General features: G+C 63.7%; 1 protein-coding gene across 1 annotated transcript in view; it reads right to left on the bottom strand.

Moving 5' to 3' along the window:
* Window positions 1–19,719: 19,719 nt before the first annotated feature.
* The window catches only part of Tsnare1 (t-SNARE domain containing 1), a 50,246-nt gene continuing 45,858 nt past the window's right edge, over window positions 19,720–24,107 (bottom strand). The window contains 2 exon segments of the mRNA XM_048359236.1: window positions 19,720–19,742; window positions 20,049–20,160. Of these exon segments, the coding sequence (XP_048215193.1) occupies window positions 19,720–19,742; window positions 20,049–20,160 (135 nt within the window).

Here is a 24,107-nt window from a genome sequence, read left to right as displayed (position 1 = left end):
AGTCTCATCCGCGGACATACAAATGACATGCACTGTAATCCTTCTACTCAGGAGGCTGAGAGCTGAGGATTGTGGTTCAAAGCCAGACCTGGCAGGGAAGCTCATGAGACTCTTATCTCCAATTAACCAGCAAAAAGCCAGTTTTGTAGCTCAAGCCAGCCCTGAACCACAAAGCTGAGGGGCAGCACCCAGGTCTTGAGTTCAGTCCCTTGTACTGGGGTGCATGAGTGAGTATGCACAGGCACAGGCAGGTGCGCACACACACACACACACACACACACACGCACACACACACGCAGACAAGTGACCAACAGGCATATGAAAAGTATCAGCAGAACAAGGCTGGTGGTGTAGTTCAGATACCTTTCCTAGCATACATGAAGCCCTGGACTCCATCCCAGATCCAAGGGAAAAAACCAACAATGTGTATCAAAGCCCAGATGAGATACTATCTGGAGTCAGTTAGAATGGCTATTAATAAGAGGGACAAAAAATGCTAGCAAAGATGTAGGGAAGAGGAACTCTTCTACTCTGTTAGTGAGAATGTAAATCAGTACAGCCATTATGCAAAACAGTCTAGGCGTTTCTTTAAAAATCTTGGGACAGAGCTACCGTATGACCAGAAATCCTACTTAAAGGAGATGGAATCGCCATGTTGGGGCGGCCTCTGAACCATGTTCACTAAGGCGCAATTCCCAATATCCACGAAATGGAATCGGGAAGCCCCCCTGACACGTGCGCGTGGGAGGAGGCCACGGCCTCTCCGTCACCGCCGCACGCACTCGCAGAAAGAGCTCGCTGCGCCACCTGCCAGGCGCTGTCGGAAGGGAGGAGGTGTCGGTGCAAGGTGTGACGTTGAGTGGGGCAGGCGGAAGTCCTAGAGATGTGTTGCACAAAGGGGGTGGATCTGTGCCCTTAACCACCCCACCCTCTGTCAAGCATCGCGCTGCACAGAATGCAGGATACAGCGGCTCGGCCCGTTGGCAAGTCCGTGTCAAGGGCTGGTCGTGGTGACTCCTGTCTGTATTCTCAGCGGCTGAGAAGGGTTTGAAGCCAGCCTGGGCAAAAGGCTTCAAAGACTCCATCCCACCCTGGTACACACCGTGACTTCGCCTACTCGGGAGGCAGAGGTAGGAGGAGCAATAAAAAATAACGACAGTTAGAAAGGGCCGGGGGCGTGGCTCAAGTGGTACAGCACCTGCCTAGCAAGCACAAGACCCTGAATTCAAACTCCATAAGTAATTTTTAAAGGAAGAGAGAAGGGGAACGTTTTGTGCGACAGGAGTTACCTTGATTCTACAACCAGACGAGGTCCAATGGAGCCGGGGCCACGGAGACAGGCCACTGGCCTCAAAGGCCAATTCAAACCACGCCTGACCCTGAAGACGTGCTATTGTGGTCGCTCTGGCTCCCGCCCAGGAGATTCCCCGGCGGTTCAAAGGTGGCCTAGCGTTCGGAATGGAGTGTTGACTGAAGGCTTGGGCCACTGCAGCTGCCGGGGGACCACGGGGCCCCTGCGGGCAGTGACCAGGGGAGGCCTGGCCCCGGCTCCCCCTCGGGCCTCCTGTCTGTGACCGAGTCTCTTGCTGTCACCAGAGCCTGGACAGGTCACTGTGCATCACGAGGCTTGAACTTTCAGCCTCCAACACTGAGCTAACGGAACCTCCTGCCTTCTAAAGTCACCCCCGCTTCAGTCATCTTGCTTGAGTAGTAAAGGCAGACAAATACCAACACCATCCAGGATTTTCTTTAAATCCCTTATAAAATCCTTAACATAGGGATGATCACCGGTAAGCCTAAAACACACACGGTCCCTCCACCACTACAAGAGAACAAGCAAGTGAGCCACGGGCCCCGCCCAGACGCAGCGGACCGGGGCGGAGAGACACGGCCACCGCGCCCGGTGATACGCCCGTCATCTTCACAGGAACCCACAAAAGTACCAGAAATAATGAGAAATAACGTAACCTGTGACCGGCTACGCACTCGATTTGCAAAATCACGCACATTTCTGTGCAATCAGAAAATGCGGTTCTTATCCCGGCGCAACGGTGCACGCCTTTAGTGTCAACACCGTGGGAAGTAGAGGCAGCTGGCTCGGGAGGCCAACTCGAGCAGGCGAAGTGAGCGAGACCCCGGCTCCAAAACAGAGCAGCAGGCGGCGCGGGGGCTCGAGGCCGAGGTCAGCCCAGGAGCAAAGCCGGCAAGACCTGCACCTCAACAGGAAATGTGGGTGTCGTGGCGTGTGTGCGTCACCTCAGTTATACGAGAGGATCACGGCTCGGGAAAAGGTCTTGGCAGAAACGAAGGCTTTCTTTAAAAATATAACCGGAGTAAAGAAGGCGAGGATGCGGCTCCGGGGGAGAACACCTTTCTAACGAGCTCCAAGCCCTGCAAGAATGCCAGGACCGCAGAAAGGAAGGCTGTGTAGCGCGCTCAAATCCACGGAGAGATACACTCAGCCTCGGCTCTACCGCAGCGGCGCAGGGCTGGACGGGGTCCACGTGCTGCCGGCTTCGCAGGCTGAAAGACTCACCCCAGAGCAAGGGACCAAGTGCCTCCGGCTTCCCGGAGCGCCAGGGGCGGCTGAGGGACGGAGTCCACCCTCCACCGCCCTCCAGCCCCACCCAGCTGTGCAAAGGGCAGGCGGGAGCTCCCTCGGAGGACAGCACCGGGCTGAGGGAGGGATGTCCGTAGAACCTTCCATCTACAGAAGCAAACTATGGAGGAGGCTGTTCAGGCTCTGGGTGTGCAGAACTTGCAAGTGAGACACAAAACACGCTGTTGTCCCCAAGGCGAGGGTCAGGAAGGCTCATCCCCAACTTCCCGAGGGCTGGACCCCGATCGGGGCACCCCCCCCCCCCCGCCAACCACACACTTGTGAACAATCTCCTCAGCCATTATGGTGGGGAAGAAAAAACAAACAACATGATTTTAACGATGGGCAAAAGGCACGAACAGACTTATCACAGCAAAGGAAACACAAATATAAACATATGAAAAATTCCAGCCTCGTTAGTAATCAGGAAAATGCAAATTAGGACCACAATTAGATACTATTTTACACCCCAGCAGATTGGCAAAAATTAAGGCGTCTGACAATATGGAATATTGGAGTGACAGCGAGCAGATCAAAGTGAGCTTCATAAACTGCCAAGAGACGGCAATAAACCGTGACCGCCATGGAAAACCTTCATTCTCTCTGACCAAGCCCAGAACACACACACCTGAGACCCACGTCAATACAGAAGGCAGCTTCAGAGGTGCACCGGGCCCCCCCCCGGCCCTTCCCGGAAGCCCGAGAGGGGGTCACGGCTGCGATGTTATTATCCACCCAACCCCAGAAACACCGCACGTCCAAATTAAGATACATTCACGCGACGTAATTTTCTGCCTCAGTGAAGATATGAAGTGCAGCTACGCGGGAGCACGTGGCTGAGTCTCAGCAACAAAGCTGGATTTTAAAAAGCAAGTCTCGGAGAAATGCAAATATTATGGCACGATTTTTATGAGCTTAAAAATAAGCAGACCTAAACAATATATTGTTTAGCAGTAAACACATTTCACCAGCACTATCATGAAATGACACAAAACGACTTTAAAAAGACATAAAAGCAAGGGCGTCTGGGGCCTTGGAAGCGGGGCCAAGGTCGGGCGGGGGAAGGCGGTGGGCGTGGCCGGCGGCGCAGTGGGGACCTGGTGTGTGGATCAGCCCCGAGCCCCCCCCCCCCCCCGCTGTCCTATCACGGAGATGGGCTCCTGCAGCCTCGTGAAAACGCCAACAGCGTCCACATTAACATGGCGAGACGTCAGTGCGGAGCGCGGCCTGCCCACTGTGAAAGCCAGCACCGGCATCCGTGATTCTCTGAGATCCTATGGTGATTCCAGTCATCCAGTGCAGTACATGCACACACACAACACACACGTGTGTGCACACACATACAAACATGCACATGCCTACACAGACATGCACACACACGTGCAATACAGACATGCACACATGCGCAATACCCTCATGCATACCCACATACCCGCATGCACACACTCGCGCCACACACACGCACGCGCACATGCACACACACACACACACTGCTGATGTCTCCACAGGGCCCTGCACACTCTTGGTTCCTGACACCCCCTGGTCTCAGAGGCAGCACCCTTGCCCTTGGGTGACATGGGTGACGGGGGTGGGGGACCCTCGGCCACGTCATGAGGTGCCCCTCTTGGGCAGGGCCACAGATGATTCCAGCTGCTGTCTCCCTGCTGCTCCCCGGGGCCGGCTTTCACCCCTGGGCCGCCCCTGCCCCGCACGCCCTGGGCACGGGCCGGGCTTCCCTCAGCCACCCGTCCATCCCGGTGGGGAATGCAGCTGGGCTCCGTGGGAGGGCGGGTGGGAGGGCGGGCGGGTCCCATCCTGGCTCTGGCACCACGTGAATGTCACTGTGGGGAGCCCCGGGGCCTCGAGGAGCCTTTCTGTGCAGACCCCCGGGCTCCAGGCACCCCGAGAACTGGGACGCGAGGGGTGGGGAACGCAGAGTGTCGGGCGGCCCATGCGAGCAGACCCGGCCCCTCCTCTTTCTGAGCCTGCCCACCAACGGTGCCGTCTTCACCCGCTCAGGTCCCTGACCCCGGGGGGAGGGGGAGGGGGTGGGGGTGGCGGGCCTCGCTAAGGCCAGCACCCAGCCCGGCCCCTTTGCCCACCTGTCCTTCGTCAGGTGCTGAGACCAGCGGCCAGAGCTCATCTCCCACCTGTGCCGACTTCCTTCTGGATAACTCCAGGTCAGCCAAGCTCGGACAGCCCCGAGGGAGGAAGCGGGGAGGGCCGGGCCAGTTCCCGCGGGGCTTCCTCCGAGGGTGGACGCTAAGTGGCCAGGAGCAGAGCACAGCCCGCACCTTTCTCTCTCTGTGACTCTCTTCCCTCCCTCCCCCCTCTCTCCCTCCCTCTCTCTCTCTCCCTCCCTCTCTCTCTCCCTCTCTCTCTCTCCCTCTCCCTCTCTCTCTCTGTGGCTGCCGATTTTTGCTTGCTGTCCAGGCTGGAAACCGGATGCATGAAGTTCCAGCGGCCACCTGTGAGCGGGCGGTGAGCCCCAGGGAGGTGAGAGAGCGGGTTCTCCCACCACAGACTGCCCCACGCTCCATCCACACACCAACGTGGAGAGTGGCTCTAAGCAGGCCCGAGCCCCGCCCACAACCCCTCCCGCGCCCTGAGCCCTGCCCACGACCCCTCCCATGCCCTGAGCCCTGCCCACGACCCCTCCCATGCCCTGAGGCCTGCCCACGACCCCTCCCACGCCCTGAGCCCTGCCCACAACCCCTCCCATGCCCTGAGCCCTGCCCACGACCCCACCCACGCCCTGAGCCCTGCCCATGCCCTGAGCCCTGCCCACCGCCCTGAGCCCTGCCCACGACCCCTCCCCATGCCCTGAGCCCTGCCCACGACCCCACCCACGCCCTGAGCCCTGCCCATGCCCTGAGCCCTGCCCACGCCCTGAGCCCTGCCCACGCCCTGAGCCCTGCCCACGACCCCTCCCACACCCTGAGCCCCCGCCCATGCCCTGAGCCCTGCCCACGCCCCCACCCCACGCCCTGAGCCCCGCCCACGCCCCCTCCCACGCCCCTGAGCCCCGGCCCACACCCCCTCCCACGCCCTGAGCCCCGCCCACGCCCTGAGCCCCGCCCACCTCCACCCACGCCCTGAGCCCCGCCCACGACCCCTCCCGCGCCCTGAGCCCGCCCACGCCCCCACCCACGCCCTGAGCCCCGCCCACACCCCCTCCACGCCCTGAGCCCCGCCCATGCCCTGAGCCCCGCCCACCTCCACCCACGCCCTGAGCCCCGCCATGACCCCTCCCGCGCCCTGAGCCCTGCCCACGCCCCCACCCACGCCCTGAGCCCCGCCCACGCCCCAACCCAGGCCCTGAGCCCCGCCCACGCCCCGAGCCCCGCCCACGCCCCGCCCACGCCCCCACCCACGCCCTGCCCACGCCCCCCTCCCACGCCCTGAGCCCCGCCACGCCCCCACCCACGCCCTGAGCCCCCGCCCACGCCCCCACCCACGCCCTGAGCCCCGCCCACGCCCCCTCCCACGCCCTGAGCCCCGTTCATAACTCCACCGAACCCCCACAACCCGTGGCCGAGGAGGCTTCCGGCACGGGTGCGGGCACCACCTCTCCAGCACAAAGCAGCGATGCAGAGGAGGCGGAGCCCTGGCGCCCGGGCGCCGCGCCTGCCTGGCGGGGTCCCCCACCTAGGGCCGGCCGCCCGCCCCTCCGCGGCGCAGGCCCCAGTGCGCACCCCCCGCTGAGCGCGCCATGGAGGGCGGCTTTCATTCTGTTCTTTTCCCTCTCTGCTGTCCAGTGGCAAACAGAACACGATGTCACCCCCCCCGAGCGGGCCGGGATTCACAGCACCGCCTCCGCCGCTGGGGAGCTGGGGGGGGCGGGTGCTGGCCCCACCACACCGGGGTTTGTCCTGGCTGTGCCAGCTTCGGCGGCTGTGGCCCGCCCAGGTTCCTGGCGCCTTGCACATCGGCACCGTGGGCGCCGCCTGCCGCGGGGCGGGGACCGGCGGTGGAAGGCGCTGGTGTCCTGACGGCACCTGCCGGTCCGTCCCGGAGACGCCTGCCAGGCACAGGGAAGAGGGGCGCGGAGGCGGCTACACGTGGGGCGGCAGGAGAGCAGAGCCGCCTCCCGCCGGCCAGCCTGGGCTCCGCACCGCACACCACAGCCCGTCCGCCCCCCGCTGCCAGCGCGCTGCACCCCGGCATCTGACCGTCCCCCCCACCCCCCCAGCTCCCCGGTGCCACGCTGGGCCCTGGCATCCGACCTCCCCCCCCCCCCCCCCCGCTCCCTGCTGCCCGTGCAGGTTGTCTGGCCACCAGCCCCCGGGTCTCTGGTTTTACACCGAGTACCCTCCTCCTCCTCCTCCTCCCTCCTCCTCCTCCTCCTCCTCCCAGCGAGGGGCCGCTGAGGGCTGGCGTGGACACGACGGTTCTCCACCGGGTCCGCGGCGGTGGGGACGCCCCGGGACACGAGCCCCCGCCTCCTCCCAGCCCAGCGCTGGCGCTCAAGGAGGCGCTCCGGCGGGCAGCGGGTGCCCCTTGGAGTGGAGCGGGCTCTGGGGGTGCCGGGGCGGAGGGCGGCCCCACGCCCACCACCGGCGTGGAGCGTGAGCCCCCCCGGCTGCGGCTTGCCGAGCGGCGCTGGCACCAGCCTGGAGGCCACGGTGGCACCGGTGACCGCCCCGAACGCCCAGGCTCCACGGGTGACTCCCACAGCGCCCACCCTGCCCAGCTCGGGCGCCCGGCGGCAGAGCGCCCAGGCCTCTCCCGGGGCAGACAGCCGGCCCCGGGCCCCGCCCCAGGCCCCGCCCCAGGCCCCGCCCCGCCCCAGGCCCCGCCCCGCCCGGGCCCCGCCCCATGCCCCGCCCCGAGCCCCCCGCCCCATGCCCCGCCCCTCCCCGGGCCCCGCCCCAGGCCCCGCCTCGGCCCCGCCCCGGCCCCCGCCCCAGGCCCCGCCCCGGCCCGCCCAGGCCGCCCCGGCCCGCCAGGCCCGCCCGGCCCCAGGGCCGCCCCGCCCAGGCCCCCCCCGCCCCCCCCCCCCCCCCCCCGGGGCTGGCGGCTGCCAGACACCCAGCTCAGGGCCTGGGGCAGCGGGTGAGGGCAGGGCGGGGTACTCTGGCTACCCCTCCCGGGCCGCTCGCCCCCCACCTCCGGACCCCTCCACACCCAAGCCTCCAGGAGACAGACTTCAGGGCCTGGGCGGGGTGGGGGTGGGGATGCCACGCCTTTTCCAGAAGACGGGAATCCCCTCCGCGCAGACGCCCCGCGCGACCGGGCTTCCCTCTCGCCGCCCTCCCGGCGGAAGGCCCAAGGGCTGCGCTCTGGCCCGGGCGGCGGCCCGAAGCCTGGCGCGGTGCTGAGGCCTCCTACTGAGGCGACCCTGTCTGCTCTCGGCAGGCCGGGCTACGCGTGGCGGCTGCCGGCGGCCGCCCTCCCCCAGCGGGCCGGGCCGGGCCGCGGCGGGGAGGGCCCTCGCGGGCCTCACACCCCCCACCGCCGCCTGCCGCAGCCCGATCCGCAGGCTTCGCACACCGAAGCCCTTGCGGCATCTCCCTGCGGCTCCGGCCCTTTAACCACGCTGTGCACGGCAGGCGGGGGGGGGGGGGGGGGGGTGTGCATGTTGGACATCTTGTTCATCTTTGATGTCCTCCCCCAGCTGCCCCTTGGCTCGGTCCCTCTCCTCACAGCAGCCTTAGAAACGTGCCCTCTCTCTCCCAACCTCCGAGTGTAAGGAGAACGCAGGTGGTGGGTGAGACCTGGATTCAAATTCTGGCCGTGCCACTTGTCAGCTGCTTGAGAGGAGCCAGGTCTCAGCCTCCCCCGGAGTGCCACACAAGCCACGGCAGAGCGTGGGGGGGGGGCAGGGGGGGGGGGAAGAGCCCACCCCCTCCCCTCCCCCCTTCCAACCCGGGACCGGCTCTGGGGAGGCTGAGAGCCCCGGAGGCTGAGAGCCCCTGCCCGCCCAGGCCGGCCCAGAGACAGGCCGGCGCCCGCCTCAGCGGACTGAAGCCAGTGGGGGACAGGGACTTGAAGCAGCACGGGGGGGGGGGGGGGCGCTCCCAGGGAGGGGCCGTGCCGACTCAGCACCCTCTCCCGGGGAGCCTTTGAGTAAGATGCGAACACCTCAGGGACGGATATAACTTACTCCCCCCATCCCCCATGACTCACCCAGTGCTGCGTACGGAAGACTCTGCCTCATCTTAATCACCACAGTCACCACCCACCGCGCCTCCATCACAGGGACCCGCCGCCGCCGCCCACCCCTTCCACCCCGGCCACTGCAGTCACCCCTCGGCCGGCGCGCAGTGGCCGCCACGGCTGTCACCGCTTCCGCAGCCGCACGCGAGCCGCCAGTGCGACCCTGCACAGCAGAGGAGGGGAGGAGGACTGGGCACAAGGGCTCCGCCACTCACCACGGCCCCCACACCGCCGCCGGGCACGCCACCCCCGCCGCCCCCCGGAAAGGTGGCGCCGGCTGACCCCACGGGGAGAGCTCCTCCCCTCTCGCCAGGCTTCTCCTCCGCAGATCGCGCCGGGAGGGGGGGGCAATCCCCCCATCTTCCAGCTGCCTCTCCTCCCGCAGGGGCCCTCCAGACTGATTTGGCCCCGCGGATCTACCCACCATCCTTCGCAGCTCACAGGACCGGCCTCTGTGGAACCACGCCGCGTGGAAGCTTCCGGTGGGCCCCGTCGAGGCCAGTCCCCTCCTCCGTTAGGCCACGGGGCTCGCAGCCGGCACGTAGGAAGAACCCCAGAGGGTCAGCAGCGGGGCCCCTCGGCGCCCAGCCCCCGGGGCAGGCCCGACATCGGAACCTCTCCTTCGGGGTCCAGGTGAGCCGCAGGCTTCCAGCACGCAAGGGCCCGGACGGCTTGCAAAACACCTGTTCCTCCCCAGGCCCGGGTCCCGGGCACCTGCCCAAGTCCCCAGCTTTCTGCGGCTCGTCTCTGAGACTCCAGAGCCCACCCAGCTCCGAGCCACACCCCAGGCCTGGTGACCCCACGCCCCGACCCAAACGCCACCGCGCCACCCACAACCTATGCAGCAAGGGAGCCCCCGTCCAGCCCCAGGAGACGGGGCCCGGCTCTGCCGAGCCCGAAGAGGCTCCTGAGAAGCCCAGGCCAGAGCTCTGGCGTAGGCCTTGACACCCCCCGCCCCCCGCGGGAAGCGGGGCTAAGGCTGCATTCTCTTCTGCCTGCGCCCCCTGGGAGCCTGGCGTTTATTAAACGCGGGCTGACTGATTTCGGTCTTTGCCTGGGGTTATTTTTCTGCTCAGCATTGTCCCAGAGGAGGCCCCATCGGGTGCCCCCCCCTGGGGCCCCTGCAGATGAGAGGGGGCACAGTCGTGGGCCCCAGTCAGACAGGGCGGCCTCTGTCCCCAACGTGCCTGGAACCACAATTCACATTTACATTTCTCAGCAGCAGCAGCGGTCTGGGGCGAGAATCTATAACAATCTGATCACCAAAATGAGCTTCTCCGGTGTTCTCTGCACCCGGCGCAGGCCTCGGCAGAACCGGCTGTTGTTTATGTAAGGTGCTCGGCCTCCAGTTAAAAGGCCCGGCCCCCAGCACACGCCCAGCCCCAGCCCTCCCCTCCACACGCAAGCAGGATCCCCCAGCGTCCACCAAGGGCAGAAACAGCGTCTCCGTCGTCCCCCCCAAGAGGGGTGCCCACCCCCCTTGCTCTCGGGGTGGAGCTGCTAACAAGGCTGAGTCCTGCATCTCACCTGAGGGGTCATGGGGAGGGGCCCAGCCATCAAGACCCTGAGTTCAAGGCCTACGTGCCTTCCCAACCAGCTTCCCTAGCCAGCTGGCCAGGCACGTCTCCCTAGTTCTTCCCTTTTGTACTGTGGTCCTTTTACATTAAAAATAAAAACCTGAGCTGGGTGCTGGCGGCTCCCACCTGTAATGTATTAGCTACTGGGAAGGCTGAGATCGCTGGGACCAGCCCAGGCAGAACAATGTCCACAAGACCCCTTCTCAACACAGACCTGGACACGGTAGCAGGCCTACTAGTCTAGCCACTGATTAACACGAGGGGGTTGTGACACTGCACCCTACCTCAAAAGAAACCAACAAAAATCGGTGCTAGAGTCATGACTTAGCAGTAAGAACACCTACATTCGTGTAAGGACACGAGTTCAGATCTCAGTACTGCTCCTCCCTCCACTTTCTTCTTAATATGTTCTCAGCTGTTTTGTTTTTTTTTTTTTTGGCCAGTCCTGGGTCTTGGACTCAGGGCCTGAGCACTGTCCCTGGCTTCTTTTTGCTCAAGGCTAGCACTCTGCCACCTGAGCCACAGCGCCACTTCTGGCCGTTTTCTGTATATGTGATGCTGGGGAATTGAACCCAGGGCCTCATGTATACGAGGCAAGCACTCTTGCCACTAGGCCATATCCCCAGCCCCATGTTCTCAGCTGTTTTGTGGTATTAGCATCTGAGACTCTTAATTAACTTCAAAGTGTCCATAAATTAGGTTGGGCATTCCTAACCCAAAACTCAGAACTCTAAACTGCTCCCCCAGCCGTTAGCCTGTGGGGCGTGCTCAGCCGGTGGAGGCCTTAGGTCCATTTGTCTGCAGTTAACAGGGCACCCAGGTCTCCTTGACATCTCTGCTGGTGCTTCCTTCTCTGCCTTACCCCCCCCCCCCCCCACAGCCTGTCCTGGCTCTTGCGTTTCAGTGTACGGTTTGTAAAACATTTGTTTACTACACAGTTGCAAAAACTTGTCGACTAGAAAGCTTGTTTTCTATTTGTCCTTTATTTTTCTTCTGTACCGTTTCTCTTTTGGTTACCCTTTTGTTGTTGTTTAATGAGGACTTTTATTTGCACTGATTCTGCATGTGTGTGTGTTGGTTCTGGGGTTTACACTCAGGGCCTGGCTGCTGTCCCTGAGCTATTTGGCTCCAGGCTACTATTCTACCACTTGAACCACAGCTCCACTGCCAACTTTTTGGTGTTGAGTTGGAAATAAGAGCCGCTGATTCTTCCTGCTTGAGCTGGCTTCGAACCATGATCCTCAGAGCTCAACCTCCCGAGTAGCTGGAGTACAGGCGTGGGCCACCAGCAGCTGGTTTTTATTCCATTTTCACTGGTTTGGATGTTATAAATTCCAGTACTATTCTTTGAGAGGTCACCTTTGCCTCGTTTAGTTTTTTCTTTTTTCCTGTGTGTGGCTCTCTGGAAGTTCTTATCCCATGCAGACGTGTACAGCCCCCACAATCAAAATACAGATCTGCTCTGTCGCCATGAAGAAAAAAACTTGTACAGCCCTTGACAATCCCAGCCCGCCCCCTGCCTAATGCCCGACAAGAAGCTATTGGTCTACTCACCATCTCTACAATCTCAGCACATTGTAAGAATCCACCTAACACAAATACTCTATGCAGTGTGTGCGCGCGCGCGTGCGTGCACGCACCAGTACTGGGGCTTGAACTCAGGGCATTAGTGCTTCCCTTAGCTTTAATCACTGAATGTTGGAAGTGGGCTACACTCCACTTGCACACGTTGCTGGTTAATTGGAGATAAGAGTCTCACGGACATTCCTGTCCAGGCTGGCTTCAAATCACAACCCTCAGAACTTAGTCTTCTGAGAAGCCAGGACCATGGGTACGAGCCACTGGTGTCCGGCAGCAACGCCCTTTTAGACTAGTGCCTGCCGCCTGCCCCCTGGCACATAGGTGTGATGAGGGTAGTCCTATAGCCACGTTGGACTAGAACCACAGAGGAGGGGGCTGAAGCCACATGAGCCGCAGGTGACTGCAGTCTTCAGGCTTCCTTCCTGTAGGAGCTGGAACTCCACCTATCTTCCCCAAGACCAACTAGCTGTGTTCTTCCAAATGCAGTTATGTGGAGTTTGAACAGCGTGAGCTTTGCCGAGTGTGTGTTTACTTGCTTAGCATGTTCTGTAACACTGTGCTCCCGGAGGCCTCGTGTCTGCTGCTGTCCCTTCTGTGTTCCACACACTGGGTACAGGGCCCAGCCCAGAGCAAGAGCCCAAACATTCCATGGGATCAGCCAGAACCAGAGTTCTGTGTGTGATTAGGATCCAGGCTAAGTCTGCAACCAGGATTAAGGCTCAGTCTGTGGTTAGGGTCGGGGCTTGATGTGTGACCAGGGCTGAAGCTCGGTGTGGGACCACGATTGGGTTTCATTGATTGGCATCAGGCTTAAGTTTGTGGCTGGGATCAACGCTAAGTATATATCTGGGATGAGGGCTCAGTGTGGGGCCAGGTTTGGGGTTCGGCGTGGAGCTGAAGCAGGGTTAAGTCACACAGAAAGTCCTCCCTGCCACGGGGACAAAAGCCAACCACGAGGGGCATTTGTAGCGGACAAGAAGTCCGAGGGGAGACTCATCGGGCTTCTTAGAGGTGGTGGTGTTAAGCTGGTCCTGAGCTCCGCAGGACAAGGGCCGGTCTTCCTGAGGGCAGCAGGGAAGCATGAGCGGGGGCTACCGGCCACCTGCCCCAGGGTGGCGAGGCTAGAAGGCAGGCACTGCTGCAGAGGGCTGTGACCATAGCAGGGGCCGCGTGTCCCAGGCGGAAGGCCGCGTAGGAAAGCCCCTCTGCCCCGCCAGTGGCCCGTGGGCCCGGTCCCCAGCTGAGCTGGAGCACCGCAGCCGCAGGGGCCGCACGCCGCCCACCCAGGCCGGCCCAGGCCTCCAGCAGCCAGGCCTGGGCTCCCAAGGGCCGCCCGGCGGTGCGGCTCCGGCTGTGCGGCCCGACGGGGGCAGCCGGGCCCGGCGGGGTCCCAGCGGGCGGTGGAAGGGAAGGATTCGCGGGGCCCTGCCGGGAGGCGAAGACACAGGCAGCCACCGGAAGAGGGGACATCCAGCCCGCGCAGCCGTCCTCCTCGGCAGCTCGGCGGCGGCTTTCCTGCCACTTTGTGCTCATGGAGGAAAATGCCATTTGCAAGAAAAATCAATAGGTACAAAACAGCGTCCCACCCCCACACAGAGCTGAGTAATATATAGGCATGTATCCACAGCTGACATGGAACAGGAAAGAGACGGTTCCAGGCCCACGGGCAGCGACCTCGGGTGGCAGCCCAGGACACCGCCAGGTCCTCGGGGTCTGCACACCCACGAGGGGGACAAAGCTTTCAAGAGAGCTATTCCATACCCTTCTAGGCAACTAGCCAAGCTGTCGCTTCCCGGGTCCAAGGCCGGGAGGGGGGCAGTGCCTCCCCATCCTCCAACCAGCCTGCCTGCAGGGCGCGGCCCCGGTGCCCAGCGGGGTGTGGCAGCTGCGTGGGCCTGCTGGGACCACGGCTCCTCTGCCCATGTCCCTGAGTAAGCCCGGGCCCCACGGGCCGCCGCTCCACCTGCAGGGAGCCACACCCACGCCAGGGCCAGAGAGGGAGGGGCTCCCCACCCTGGGTGTGCTGTCCTCTCCTGGAGGCGCGGGCTCCTGCCCTCTCCCCCGGGGCGGGGGGGGGGGGGGCTAGAGATCCTGTCCCCACCCTCGACTCCAATCTGCCAGCGGCCCCACCGCCAGCCCTACACCCCTTCTTCTACCTTCAGGGTCGTTCCTGAGAACACTTCCAGGCCTGGGGGAGACGCCCGAGAGCCTCTGGGGGGGCCTGGGGGCCACACAGCCGACGGAGGTGCTGTCTGGGACCGAGGGTGGAGCTCCCAGTCACCAGCCGTGCCAGGGTCCGGTTGAGAGCCACGAGGCCCCGGGCCGGCCTCCGGCTGTGTTCAGCCAGCTGCTGCAGCAGCTGGTTCTGCTGGGCCACCAGCTGCTCTGCTGCTGCGACCAAGAGGCCAACAGGGCACCCTGCCGCCCGCGCACCCAGCAGCCGCTGCTCGGAGGCCTCCGGTGCCGTCACTGGGGTCCTCCCGGAGGGTGGGGGCCCGGAGGTCCCCAGGAGTGTGGCCACAGGGGATGCCAAGGCTGGGGAGGAGACAGGCGCACGGGTGGGTCCCCGGAAGTCCAGGGGATCGGGCTCAGGTGGGCGGGGCCTGTGCGGGGCTCGCGGGGGCCGCCACAAGCAGGTGGGGGGCCTCATCCTCTTCATCAGCTGGCAGGGAGACAGGAAGCCGTCAGATCCGGCGGGCCGCAGCCGGGCAGTCCAGGCAGGGGCGGGGCCCGGGGATCGGCACCGAAGCTGTCAGGGCACAGTCGCCGTCCGCAGCGAGGGTGGGGCGCACCTGGCAGGTGGGAAAGCGACATTCCACAAGGCAAGGAAGTGTCCTTGACCATGCCAGCACCGTGCCACCCCGGACCCACCTGTCCACCACCCAGGGGCCTTGCGGCACGCCTCGTCCGCGTGTCTTCCTGTGTCCACCCTCTTCGCGTCTCCCCGATCCCCACCTGTCTCCCCACTCGTTCACCAATGGTCCAGCTCACTTTGATGCGCTCCTCCTCTGCCGCCTCTGTTCTCCTCTCCCCTTCTGTTGGTTCCTGCCCTCACCACCCACCCATCCCGCCACCCAGCCTCCGCCCGCGGGTCCCGAGTGACATCTCAGGAGGGGCAGGGGCCAGCGTCTTCAGGGCAGCAGGAAGAGCCCCACCCAAGCCATCCTGAGGACGCAGGCTCTCAGAGCAGCTCCTGGTCTCCACAGCTATGTGGCCCCCGGAAGAGCCCTTCCCTCCTTGACCTTCGAATTCCTAAGCTGCAAGCAAAAGGCCTGGCTGCAGCCCCCCGAGTGTGGAGTTTCTCTGGCTGTGCAGGCCCCGACACGCGTGGGGAAGGTCAGACTCGGAACAGGACACGGTGGTGACCTTTGGGGGTTTTCTCTCATGCTGGCTAGTGTATGGCCTGCGTACCCAACACATCAGCCTCACCGGTGGCCTCCATTTTCCACTCCAGAGGCAGAAGCTGACCTTGGGGAATGGCCCGGCCGCTACCCCCATACCAGAAGGAGCCCTGTGTGGGTTTCAGAGACCCAGCTCCGGCTTGCCCCTGCCCCACCCTATAGATGAGTCCTTGGCAAGGTGCCTGGCTGTCCCTGGCAGTCCTGACCTCGAGTCTGTGGTTGACGGAAAAGGTACAGCCACGGGTGACCCTGACCCAGCCTCCACCGTACACTCTTGCTGAGAGCCAGCCCGGGCCTGTGGCCTCGCATCCCCACATGAGATCCGCCTCGTCTAGGCCCGAGCTCTTCCCGACTTGTCTACTCTGCCCTCAGACCAACGCTTCTTCCTTGCTCCCCAGGGCAACTTAGGAAGCTCTCCAAGCACAACCCTAATTTCCCAAAGTCCCCAGAGGGGAACAAGGGCGTGATGGCTGTCTCTCTCTCCTGGGCACGGCCCACATGCAGACGTCCACACGCGACACCCAGGTGGCTTCTGTCCCCTCCACCTTGCCCCCCAGCAGAGTGTACAGCCTTGCGGGCAAGCCCTCCCGGCCCTGGGTGGCCCAGGGCGTCTTGTGACTCCCGTGCCCATCGCCCTCACTCGGCACCCGGGATGCCCACTCTGCCTGGCTCTTGGGACGCACACACGGAGTCAGGGCCAGGGCAAAGCAAAGGGTCACGATGGATCAGACCACTGCTGGGCCCTCTTCCCACCAGCTCTACGTCCCAAGCCAGCACAGGCTAAGTCAAGCCTCTCACGGTGGCCACGGGTCAACAAGGGGGTTAGCAGGTGAACCCCAGGATGAATGAGTCACACACAGCCTGAGATCTGCTCTCCAAGTGGTGCACCATTCCTGCACAGCCCCCAGCCCAGGCGAGCAGAGCCACACGCTGGCCCCTGAGGGTGGCAGACCCAGCAGACACCCACAAGAGCCCCGGGGCACCCTGCGGTGGCACAGGCATCAAGGACCACATGCTCTGGTCTCAGGAGGCACAGCCACGCCACGCTCCCTGCAGGGAGACCGGGCCCCACACCCTGCTAGCAGCCAGCCTCCAACGGGGCAACTGCCTGGCAGGCCCAGGCGTTAGGAACCAAAGCGCAGATGAAGAGCACCTGGCGCCAACCGCGCGGGCAGCCCGGTCCATGCTGCGGGCTCCTCCCCGACCACCGGCAGGGCTCGGCGGGACAACGGGACACGGGGCGGCAGGCCGAGCGTGCTCACGCCATCTCGCTTGGTGCTCTTAAGCGCCGTCCACGACCCAGCCCGCAGAAGACGGCCCCACAGTGGCCCACCTATTCTAGCCCTAAGGATCCCACCGAAGCCAGTCCCAACGTGCCTGGCGGGTTTCGTCGTCCTATCAGTGGTGTCTCTGAGGGCTTTCCCAGGGTCCCCAGCCTGAGGGCCCCAGGCCAGGCCAGGCCGACAGCCGGGGGCTGGCCCTGGATCCTGACCTGTGCCCCCAGCAAAGGCCTGTTCTGCGCCCTCATCTCCCAGGCAAAGGCACCGTGGTGAGGAAGGGCTGCAGATACCACGGCCCCCGGCTGGAGCGTCTGGAGCTGGGCCTGCCTGGCCACGTGAGGCTGTCCTGCTGTCATCTGCGGCTTTCAGGGGGAGCTGGCCCTGCTCCTGGGGCTTCAGCCCAGTCTTCAAAGCAGCTTCCTGGGGTAGAAGCTTCCAGTGGGCTTGGCTTCGAGGGGGTGGGAAGGAGGGGGGGTGGCAGTCGGAGGTGGCACAGGAGGTGTCCGGTGCCCGATCAGCACCGCGCCTGAGTACAACAGGGCCCCGACCAAGGACAGACACGTCCAGCAAGGTGACCCCTGGAGTGGACTCAAGGGGCGCAGCGCGTCCTGGGAGGCGAGCAGCCACCCCCATGAACCCCAGAAGGGTTCCGAGGAGGGTCGGAGAACAGGTCAGAGGCGGGGGCAGGAGAAGTCCAGGCTGGGCACGCCTAAATCCCACAGCGGTGATGACCAACGACAGGTCAGCTCCGCAGCCAGCGGGGCGAGGGCCCGCCCGCAGTGCCAGCTTCCACCCGCTGCTCGCCCCCGCCCCCCGGGGGCTGCCGGCCCCGGGACTGGGTCCAGCCTGACGGAAGGAAAGCCGTCCCTCCGGCCCTGTCGCACGTTCAAGTCCCATCCCACCCTCGCCCCGCCTGGGCGCGGGGCCCCCTCCTCGCCAGGACATGCCGGTGTTGAGAGCCCGGTGGCCTGACGTGGCTCTCGCCCCGCCTTCTGCACGGGGTGCAGACGAGCGACCCTCCCGTGGCAGAACGGGCCTCCAGCGTCAGTGCGCCTGTGGACCTTGACGGACCGAGACGCACGTGGGAAACGAGCGCCCCTCTGGGGGGTCTGGGGGGTATTTCCAGAGGACGATCTAGGGGTAAGACCGCTCACGGACTGACGAGGGGAGAGGAGGAAAGAAGAACGCCACAGGCATGCACCTGCCACCCCCGCTCTGGCGGCCTGACACCGCTACAGTCAGGGGCCAAAATAAACCCTTCCTCCCTCGTCGGTCACGTCTGGCCACAGGGATAACGTCTAAGACGCCCAGTGTCCCCATCCACAAGCCACGGGGCCAGAAGGATGACAGCCGTCTCCCGGGACTCTAAGCCTTCCACTTGGAGGGCAGGCACCGGCGGTGGCCAGCACGGGTGGGCTAGGAATGGGCTGCGGGGGGGGGGGGGGAGCCCACTTACTCTGCAGGGTTTCCCCAGCCTGGCCCTCGCCTTGGGGTGCTGGCGCTGAAAAGGCCTCTGCCACCGTGCGCTGGACGGGCGTGAGGAGAAGGCCAGGGGCCGGGCTCTCAGCGCCCCCTCCCCCCCAGGTCTCACCACGTGTGCTTGAGGTGGCTCAGGTCTCGGTGACAGTAGCCCAGCTCGTTCGTGGCCTGCGGGACCCCGCTCCACACTCGGTGCTCCGGGGCCGGCACGCCCCGCGGCGCCCCACACAGCAGCGGGGGTGACGGGCCACCCTCTGCACTGGCACCTCTGTCTCCTGGGTGTGTGGCGGGGGCGGGGCTGACGTGGGCTTGCGCGTTTGGGTGCGGGAGTGGGAGCCGGGCGGCGGGCCTGCTCGGCCAGCTGGGGGCTGGAGCTTTGGCCGGCTTGGGGCCTTCTTGCTGCGGGACCCTGGAAAGCAGAGCACCAGAAGCAGAGCGATGGGCGAGGCTGTGGGGACACACGGAGGCCCTCCCGCCAGCCCACAGGGCAGCCTGCCCTCGCTCGCCCCTCCTCCCACCGGAAGGCGGCCCCTCACGGGGGCACGCGGGGCGGACAAGCCGGCGTGCACAGTGCACACTCCATCCGTGGGACAGCTCGAGCGGCAAGGGCTTCGGCCGCTTCCTTGAGAACCAGCAGCAGGGGAGGAGCCCCAGGCTGAGGGCGAGGTACGTCTGGGGAGGGCTGTCACGTGGAGCAGGCCTTGGGGGAGACGGCCTCTGAGGGGCAGCGGGGACGGGCCGGCCTCGGGCCACCCAGGAGCACCCGCTCAGGAGCTGGGCTCAGGCCCTACCACCTCGGGGAGCAGCAAAGTGGGGGAGAAAGCTCAAGACACTCAGCTCCCAGATCGAGGCAGAGGATGCCACCCCACCCCACCCCTGGCCCGGCACAAATAAGGCACAGTCTTGGCCAGATAGGGGAGGCTGGGAAAAAAAAAACCAAAAAAGCAGGGTCCTCGTGCCGGCCGGCTCAGGCTGGTACCCTGGGCGGCGGCAGCAAGTACCAAGCCAGGCTCAGGAGGAGGGGCCGAGGCCCTGCGCTCCTCCAAGGCCCCCGCGTGGGATCTGGGCGGCGGCACGGCGGGGGAGAGGACTCCGTCCGCATCGCTAGAGCTCCGGGCCACGTGAGAGGACGCACCACGCGGCGTCCAAGCCAGACCTGCCCTCGAAGGAAACGGCCGGAGCGTGCGGAGACCCTCACTTGGCTCTCCAAGGACCCGACGCCTAACTTGCCTGGCTTAACACCATCGTTCTCCTCCTTGTAGGAACACAGGCGGTCAGCTCCTGGTCGCCCTCCGTGGTGAAGTAGGGGAGGCAGAGGCAGGCTGGACCCGCCGCTTCTCCCCGGAGCTGGCAGTGGGCAGGCGGAGGAAGGGGCGGGTCTCTGCGGTGACCCCCGGCGGCTCTGGCCTGCGTTCCCACTTCCGGGAAAGGCCTGTCTCTGTAGCGAGGAGGGCGTCGCTGGACCTTCAGCCTCTCCGCTTCCTACTACGCCAGGCAGGGCAGCCCAGTGCCCCTGCAGAACAAAGCGGGTTTCCTTGAGATACAAACCTGTGCACCCTGTTCGACCCACTCCAGGGCGGCCCTAACCCCAAGGGCTCTTCCTGTCACAGGGCCCACCCAGAGGAAGGGGCTGATCCTGCCGCTCATGTCTCCAGAACCTTCAAGGCTGTTCAGGGAGGGAAAAGGGTGTTCGGGGCACCCTCCCCTGGAGGGGCTTCAGCTCCCCAACCGCCGTCCCCACCTACCTGCCTACACGGGCACACGCATTCCCGGGCCACCGTGACAGCACCAGACTCCAAGGGGCCCAGGCTCTCTAAGCTCACGAGCGCAGGCCACGGCTGCAGCCACGTGCGAGTCTCCCCCCCTCGGGGCGGCAGGCCCGCACAGTGGCATACATGAGGCCCAGAGTGGTCACGTGTTGACTGAGCCGGAGGGGAAGGTGGAGAGCCCACGCTCAGCCCCACCCAGGTACCTCTCCCCGGCAGGTGGCCCGAGTCAAGCAAGCACCCAGCAGTGGCATCTCCCTGCTCCGGCACCATGGCGGCCACGTCCTCGACGACTTAGTTCACGTCCAGCAAGTCACGCTGCAGAAACAGGACGAGCCACGTTGGGAGCAGGGGTTGTGGGTGCAGACCGCGCGCATCAGCACGTGCCGAGAGAAGCCCAGAGCCTGACATCCCTCGGAGTCTGCCCGCTCTGCCCGTTCCTGTTAGAGGGCAGGCCGGGAAGCTCTGTCCCCGCAGAGGCAGAGCCAGGTCTCGGTGCTCAGCACCCCCCTCCCCGGGCCGAGCCCCAGGCACTCGGCAGGCAGGGACCACGTTCCTCCAGAAGCGCAGAGACACGGGGAAGTGTAGTCCTGTCCAGGACACGGTGTCCTCAACACCATGTGGGCTTGGTGGGGAAACCAGAGATCACCCGGAGAGGAACACGAACCACAGCATCGTCAGGCCGCCATGATGGCTTCTCCTCTCGCCTCTTCCAACTTCCATCCAACCACAGATGGCCGTGAAAACCCACGTGCTAGGGATGTGCCCGGGGCCAGGCACCCACTGCCGCCTTCACAGCTGAGGAGGGGTGGGGGCACCCATGGGGCAGAAGAGCGGCAAAGGGCAGGTCAGGCCTTAGCGGTCCTGTGACGTCCTGGCTCCCTGGGATGCGCGGGGGGGGGGGGGGGTCTCCCACCTGTGTCTGCCTCCTGGACACCTCAGCGCTCCCGAGCTCCACCAGCAGAGGGGTGCCCGTCTCTCTGCCCGCCATGAGATGCTGGGCAAGGCACTCACCAGCCACGGGCGCCAACCCTGCCAAGTCTCACGCGGCACCGGGCATGTTGCTGAGTTCAAGCTCGGGCCAGGGTCCCTCTTCGCGTCTGCCGAGATGGGGCCCCTTGCCCCAGCACGCCCACCCCCTTGGAGCTCATCATGGAACCGAGATTGATTTCCACAAGGGTCATTTCACCCCACTGCAAAATATTACAGGGAAATTCATTTTCTTTTTAGGAGTGTTCTGGGAAATGAAGCAATTAGCATGATCTTAAACCGACATGTTCTATCAATTGCAATTCAATTACTGGGCTTAAATACGGTGAGTCGCGATGGCTCAGGGAGTCGCCGTGGCCAGGAAGGAGAGGTGCAGGGCTGGGGCTTCCGCTCATCCCCGGTCTATCTAACGCAGCACTGTGGGGCAGCAGTGAGAATGACTGGCACCAGCCTGGGCAGTTTCCAGGCTTCTGTTCCCTCTACCCGTGCTGGGAGTGGGGTCCTTGGCTCAGGGGAGCTCCCCAAAGATAGACATATCAAGGTCACAAGTCAATGGGCCTCTGGACCCATGGGCCCCTTCTCCTAGACTTCTGGTTGCGGAGCCACACCGATCGGGGGGATATCTCCGTCCTCTGGCTTTGTGTTTTCTTCTGGTGCTGGGGTTTGAACTCGAGGCCTTTCTGGCAGGCACTCAGCCACTTGAGGCACCCCGGTGGCCCTTGTTGTTTCCATTACTTCTCCTACGGTCTGGTATTTTCTCATCTCGCCGCGGGCCCTGCTCTTCCTATCTCTGCCTCCTGGGCACACGGGCTCGTGGCGGCACGCCATCGCGCCAAACTTGTTGGCAAGATGGTGTCTCATTAATCTTTTTTCTTGGCTGGCCTCTAACGGATCCTCCCGATCTCCACCTCCCGAGATGATGCTTGGAATTCGACTGCAGCTTTGGAGTGGAGACTTCCCTTCCTCTCTTTGTGACTGCAGCACTGCTCGGCAGGTGAGCCCACTGTGGGTACCAGAACAATGCCAGCCCCTGCCTCCAGCCCTCTGTGTGGGCTTCCCACACACAGACCCACGGTCCCCTGGAAAGCTCACGGTCAATGGACAAAGGGGAGTTGCAGCTGGAAAGAAATAACGCCCCGACCTTTGTAGGGGAGTGGAGAGGAGAAGTGGCATTACCACAGAGGACTGCCTTCCCCACAGAGCCGCGGGCAGGGGCAGCCCGGGCTCTCACGGGGCACATGGGGCTGCGGGCAGGGGACGGACGGCCTGCGCCGCAGAGTCTCGCATCCCCCCGAGGCCACTGCCCCTCCTGTGGCTGTGTGGCCTCCACAAGAACCCCCAGCACCGCTGGGTGACGGGCACCCCAGCCACCCCAGCCGGGTCTGAGCAGTGTGTGCCTGCTGGGAGGGCGGGGCTGGGCTCCTCCTGTGTTGGGATCCGGCCCCTAGGCCTGCCGCCCCTCCCCCAAGCCCTGGGGGAATGCGGAAGCAAGCTGCCCTCTCTGGGTCCGCCCTTGCACCCAGCCCCCAACTCCAGCCAGCCCAGGCGTCTTCCATCCTAGCCAGCCCGGCGCCTACCAGCTCCGCCCTGGCTCGGCGCGCTCGAGTGACGATAGCTCTTGGGGGTCAGGTGATACCTTTCAGCCTATCGACATCCTGGCCAAACCCCCTTCCCTCGGAATCATCTCCTGTTGTCCTTGTCTCAATAAAGTTAGTTCGCTCTAAGAAGCTGACCCCGAGGCATGTGTACGTCTGACTTTGTCCATTGGTAAGGAGGCGGGCACACATTCTCAGCCAGGCCACGTGCGCAGCAGGTCAGTGCTGACTCCCCCGCTTCACCCTAGCTTCATCTGCGGGTCGGGTGACTAGGGGAGAGGGCGCGAAAGGGAGTGTGGAAAGAAGAAGTAAGTACCCGAGCCGGGAGAGGCTAACGAGCCCAACATTGTGGCACCCAATGTGGGGTGCCAATTTGTGGGCTCTCTCTCTCTCTCTCTCTCTCTCTCTCTCTCTCTCGACTTCCCCTCGCTTGGGGGGGAGGGGCTTGTCCGCCCCTTCCTGGGTGGTCCATTATTGCTCACGCGGGAGCGATGGCCACGGGTAGCCTCGGTGGCGTGTGGTCGCAGGGTGCCCCATAGCCGCCAAGAACGACACGGACGCGTGGGCCCCTGGAGAAAACCTCTAGGGCTTCTGTTTATTCAAATGAGGAGCCTCCCAGATATACCCCAAAGGCGGGCACAAGAGAGGGGCCCCTGATTGGTCCCAAGGAGCTGTCCCTCAAGTGATGTCAGACTTCCTTCTCTTCCTGTTAAAGACAGGAAGGGGAGGGACAGGCTGAGGTCAGCTGTGGCCCCTTAAAGGTGCAGCTGACCCCAACAATCCTGGGCTCCCAAGACCTTGGGTGCCGTGGGACAGGCTAATCCTACCAGCCGCCCCGGTGCCCTCTGCTGGAGCCAACAACGGAACCTTCCTTCACCATCACTCACGCTCCAGGGCTTCCTGGGGCCCTCATTCACCCTGGCCCCCAGAACAGAGGGAGGGTGGAGAGTGGTAGGGGACCCTGGGCAGCATCAGCAGAACATCTGGGCAGGTGCCGCAGGTTTGGGTCCTGGCCCTGGGTCTGTCACTGACCCCGACAGCAAGTGGGATTTGGGGCTGGCCTGCGTAGGCGCTGGGCACCTGGCCAGATCCCCTCGGGAGCCACGCTGGCAGACGGGTCAAGGCCAGCTTGCTGGCCTCAAGACTCACCTGCCTGAACCCTGAGCTGCCCGGGACGCAGCGACCTGACCACCACCTTGAGACACAGGTGCGACAGCTGTGTGCCCTGCCGCGGGCCGAGAGCGAGGGAGGGGAACGGGGAAACACCTGAGCTTAGTCATTTAAATCATGCAATTATTCTCTGATTGCTTCTAAAACTAGAACTCATTAAAGGCTCTCACAGAACTTTCTTTCCATAGAACTATCTCCTATAAGACACAATAAAAGCTCAGTGTGTGCGTGTTCGCGCGTGTGCACACACAGTGTTCTCTCTTCACTTTAAGGAGGAAGAGAAAATACCACTACATTTTTCTCTATCACACACTCTCTTCTTATAATTAGCATCTTGGCAACCATTATCTGCAAAGGAACTGTTCCAGTTAGTGAACAGCCAACTTGTATTTATTCATGTATTTGTTTGACTCTCCCTTTACACGTGGTTAGCATAGGCCAGATCCACCTCACCCTGAGTGGGGCTGGACACACCACCTGCCGGGTGGTTAGAGCTGCAGGGCCTCCAGC

This window comes from Perognathus longimembris, chromosome 12 (assembly GCF_023159225.1).
Source record: "Perognathus longimembris pacificus isolate PPM17 chromosome 12, ASM2315922v1, whole genome shotgun sequence".
Lineage (NCBI taxonomy): Eukaryota > Metazoa > Chordata > Mammalia > Rodentia > Heteromyidae > Perognathus > Perognathus longimembris.
The sequence above is the reverse complement of the archived record's forward strand: the minus strand, read 5'-3'. Positions and strand labels throughout refer to the sequence as shown.